The 5,065-nt window shown below is 46.4% G+C and overlaps 1 protein-coding gene across 1 annotated transcript in view; it reads right to left on the minus strand.

The window, feature by feature from the left end:
• The window catches only part of CCDC148 (coiled-coil domain containing 148), a gene marked incomplete at its 3' end in the record, with an annotated part of 48,751 nt that overhangs the window by 10,703 nt on the left and 32,983 nt on the right, over positions 1-5,065 (minus strand). Inside the window, exon 11 of the mRNA XM_010131686.1 lies at positions 3,026-3,144. Coding sequence (XP_010129988.1) covers positions 3,026-3,144 — 119 coding nt within the window. The remainder of the gene's footprint in view (positions 1-3,025; positions 3,145-5,065) is intronic.

Raw genomic sequence — 5,065 nt, forward strand, 5'->3', positions numbered from 1 at the left:
TGTATGTTCAATCCTTTCCATACCTACAGGACGTGACTGAGGTTCAGTCCTCCTGATGGAGGACCTGACAGACACCCACTGTGTAGATTAAAGTGTGGACTATTAGCAACAAACATCTGTCCTTTTGGATGCTAATTCTTGAAGCACAATGAGACTGAAATGCAGTTTGTAGCTCTTGATGCCGCACTAAGGAAGAGCTTGTAATTCAGTGTCCTAAAGCCACAGGCACGTAGACCCAGCGTCAGACACCGACGCACACATGATCTGGTGTACGTGTAAAGGACCAGCTGCAGCAGACGTACATCCACGCTACATCTCTGCTTTCACCTGGCCACATGCAAATGCTTCTTGCCAGCCCTCACTTCCTACCCCCAGCAGCGCGCTGCTGAACGGGGGTTAGTCCTCCTGAATGCCAGCAAACAGAACACACTCCATTTACCTGGTACCTGCTTGGTTCCTGCTGCTTTCCTCTGTCTGGAGCTGTCATCTCCTAAACCTTTACTTTTTATAAGAAAAAGGATCAGAACTCTGCTTTCTTTCCAAACACGGCCTTTTGAGACACACACCAGTAGTCAGAGCTCTTGCCCAGATGGTTTAGTCTTGGGTTCTTAGCCTGAAGCAGTTCAAGTCTGCATTTCCTGCGTTATCAGCAAGCGTCACCACCAGCGAGGATACACGACAGTCTAGGTAAGGGCACCTGCACCCCTTCTAACTGCTGGACCACTGTCAGCAAACCATACAACATGAAAGGGAGCAGAAGAACGGAAAAAAGGAGCATTATTTTTGGCTACTTGGGGCATTTGACAGGACCTGGGTAGACCTAGGATCTTACCCCCGCCCCTGTCATTTTTTTAAACACGGTTTTACAAATTTTGTATGAAACCACTGTTGGATAAAAACATTACGTTCTGCTTGGAGCAGAAATCCTAGCACAATCCCTCTCCTTCCCCCACGCTGCCGAATGAGACACCATTTCTTACTGGGACTCGTGCTGAACTTGCTGCTCTCGCCGCCTTTCACTTGATCAACATCTGCTGGCCTCTGGGCAACGCTGGGCAGCTGCTCTGAAGAGAACAGTTGCAAGACACACAGGCAACGTAAAACTGAGCTACAGAGGAACTGCCAGGCCAAGGAGTGAAATGTCCAATCCGTAAAATGTCTTCCACTGTCAGACTGTCACTGCGCAGAGGAGCTGTGGAAAGCAAGTTCTACATCCAGTTCCACGTCCAGTTTTAGGTGCCTTCAACCCTTTTCTTTGATCTGCTCAAAGCTCTGGCTAATCACCATCTTGAAATTACAACGAGAGACCTGAATAAATAGAGGAGTGCAGCGACTCTGCAATAATAGCTTTCTTTTTTATAAACACGATTACTTAATTTTTAATTAATTTTAAAAGCAATTCAGGGCAACAGCGGACCATTTTTTAAAACTTCATTGTGCCTATTAGAAACTCTATGCACTACCCAGGCCATGGCTCGTACTTGGAGGAGGAGGCGGCCAGTTCATGATCCAAAAATCTTTTTCTTTCCCCAAAAAGCCTGAAACCACGTCAGAACCGTGGTACTGCCCTGTGCCATCTTTCGTGACCAGTTCTGCAAAGCCTCAAAACCAGTTGCTGTGCTGCAACAGGTGAAACACGTAAGCACGCTGTCAGCTGGTGCAGGACTGTGACATCTCCGTGCCGGTGCCTCTGAGTTCGGTGCAACTCCAGTTTTCATTAAAACACCTCAGGCCGTACATGTAGCACCACAGAAGCTAACAACAGAAACCCCTCTGCCCTTCTGTGATTAACGATTCTGAAGGCTTTGGGGGTGAAAAGCATTAAGCAATTCCAAAGAATTATTGATCTCCACCAAGAAGATTCATTTCCAGATACAGAACATTTACCACATCTGGCCAACGAAACACTAAGCATGGACCGGCTTTGGGTTCGTGATAGCCCGAGGGTGTGATTGTTTCCTTCCTGCACTCCTCAGTGAACTGTGCCATTTCCTCGTATTTCACCCTGCAGCGTTTGTTACCGTCAGGAAAGCAGGCTCCCCCGCTGCACAGCCTCGCGCAGCACCCGGGGTAGGGAACATCACTCGCTCCCGATCAGATCTGCTGCAAACTCTGTCATTCAAGTACGCGCGTTTCTTTTGCTACGAGCTGCAATCACTGCAGGAACGTTCAGGGAGAGCTACAGGCTTATGGGCAGCGTAAGGACACAGAGGTTTATAGCCAGCTGTCAGCAAGGTATCGTAACGCAGTCAGACTGAAGCAGCGTTTCCCACAGAATGCTTAAGTTTAATGGTACTTTAACCCTATTTTAACTACATTTCTGGTGCAGGCAATTTGGTGGCTCCCTCTGCGTAAAAAAACCAAGCCTGTGATTTGAGAGCAATTACAACCAGACTACGTACAGGCTTTTTTACGCTTCTCTGCAACAGAGGAATTCCTCTACAAAACCCAGTCTTTCTTCAACAGGTCAGTAAAGGCCATATTCTGCAACGAAGACTTGGCAAGGATTCAGATGTTAACAGGCTGCCCTCCTAAATTACGTCAAACAGGTGGAGAGCATCTACAGCCAGACGCACAGTTTAAGACCCTCTAAAAGAATAATAAGTATCATTGAGACTGTTGAGTGCTTAACGTGCTCCTCTCACCTGCCTCTCAAACAAGACCAACTTGATTATAAATAATTTTCATGAAGTGGGAACATAGAAGGTCTTATTACCCAGCTCCAATGAACAAACCACGGAGGGAGCTGGTTTGAATGCATGTGCCCGATCACGATTACAACAGTTCAGCGCTTACAGAGGTCTAAAACTTTGATATTTGTTAGTTTGAATTAACTAATAAATTCCATCCAGGATACAACCATGGTGCAGCCTTGGTGTATAGACGGGAACAACTGCCAAACAGGAACAAACCCCCCCCCCATTACCTCAATTTATTCTAATTTAGAAAGTTGGGAGATCAAAGCAATTTAAATGACAAGAAGTTTCTATTGACACTCTAGGTATTCACATTTCATTTCTTTTACCTCTCTCTGTCTTTAACTGCTTGTTCAGCCATTAATTTTCTTAATTCCTCCAGACGTTGTAGTTCTTTCTCTTCCTGTTCTTGCCACTTCAGCTGTTTCTCAGCCCAGTACTTTTTCAACTAGAGTTTGAACAAACACAGTAAACAAAATAACCATCATTCACAAGCCAAAGCAGTGAGAACGAATAAAGTAAGAAAAGCATTAAGTTAAAAAAAACCCATGTTGATCTTTTTAGAGTAAAATTTGTACTTTAGAAGAGAATGGGCTCACAAAAGATTTACTCAGAGAACAAGACCAGCTTTGTTGCCCTTCTCTGGGCAGAACACAAAGTTTTGTAACACAGTGTGTAGACACATAACCTTGAAAAATCCCCGTGTCTTTTTACAGAGCTTTCTGTTTAAGAAGTTCACCAACAATATCTACAAAAAGCCACTTAAAGGTAGAGGTAAAACCTGTGCCGATGTGAACCGAGCCAGGATCGCTCAGGCAGCGCGTGCTTTGCCAACACATGAATAGGAATTTCCCAACTTTCGAACCTCAAATGACAGTCTCCAATACTAGGGATAAATTTAAGGACAAGTAACACAAATTAAAGTACAGATAAAACCATGAGTTACCTGGCTGGACCTCATAACTGAGCAGGATATTGGACTGGAGACCTGCTGAGCTCCTTCTAACCGGAGCTGTCCTGACTCCGATGAAAAGCGAGAGTGTTCTGTCTATTGTGAAGGAAGGAGAAACATCTCCTGCAAGTGGCTCCTGGTCAGTTAGCTGCAATTCTGCTAACTACAATTTAGCATAGTTGAGCAGAATGAAGACACGTTTCCTTGGACAAAGCAAGGAAAAGATATTTGAGTGCTTTAAAAATAAACAGGGAAATTCCCAGTAGTGCAGGACTTTGCTCTTCTGCTAAGGCAGTTCCACCCACCCGTAAGTCACTGATTTTGCTGTGCTATAATTTCTTTTCTGCTTTTAGTAAGTGTTGTAAATTGTTTCAGTAACAACGTAATCAAATTGCTGTAGGCATGGATAGTTTTGTGCGTGTGCGTTTTTCCCTGCAAGGAGTATCACTGCCGTAGACCCAGCTACCAACAAGAGCACCCGCCAAACTCCCAGGTCTCTAACTGGCCCTATAAACGCTTGCTGCTGGTAAGATGTTTCAGAGAAACGTGGCCGATGAAGACAAGCAGGCAAAATCTAAAGAGAAATCATGGTAACACACACAAAGATTTTTCAGTCCTTCTTTTGCACAAGCTTTCTGCAGCGTGACCCAATGATGTCACTACAGCCTTCACACACGATGAAAATACCCAGTTTGGAACAGTTTAGCCTTGTTTTCTTAACTACTCTAAGCGGCGTGTCGTAAGAGCACAGCTTTCAGTGACCCTTCCTGCAAACAGGCTAGTACAAGCAGTCCTGTAAGAAAACCTGTTCACTTATCAGCACTTGACAGAGCAAGCAGTAAGAATCTACGACAGTCTCTGACTTTCTCTGAATCAGTAGTGATGCAGCCTTAAACGCACCACAGCTGAGCCGGACTCTGAGCACGCCAGGTTTCAGTGCAAAAAAGAATCGGAAAAAGGGGTAAAGCTCCCCTACAAAACCTCCTGGGTTTTTGCCGTATCATTTAAATCAGAAGGTCCACACAGACACTGGTGACCCAGCGTTGCACTCGCTGCCATGGATTTCTGGTTTTCTGAAGTTCAGAGTTATGCATCCAAGGCATTTCCCACGTGGCCACCACACAGGGCGGCAGAACAGGACGAGGCAGCGCAGCCTGCGGATCCCCCGCAGAGGTGCACGCCAGCAGCGTGCTCCGGGCCCGCTCCGCGGGTCCCCGTGCTGCGGAGCGCGCTCCTGCAGGCACGGTAACGTCAGGCTCGTTTGCTGCATTGCAGCACACTGAGCTGCAGCACTGGAAGCTTTCACAGCCTCTGCCACACCACTGAAAGCACAAATCCCTGAGGGTCAGACACCCAGCGGTGCCTCTGCGCCGATGTTCGGTGACACGGCGATAGTCGTAGACGCTGGGTTGGGGGG

This window comes from Buceros rhinoceros, unplaced genomic scaffold (genome assembly GCF_000710305.1).
Source record: "Buceros rhinoceros silvestris isolate BGI_N320 unplaced genomic scaffold, ASM71030v1 scaffold28572, whole genome shotgun sequence".
Lineage (NCBI taxonomy): Eukaryota > Metazoa > Chordata > Aves > Bucerotiformes > Bucerotidae > Buceros > Buceros rhinoceros.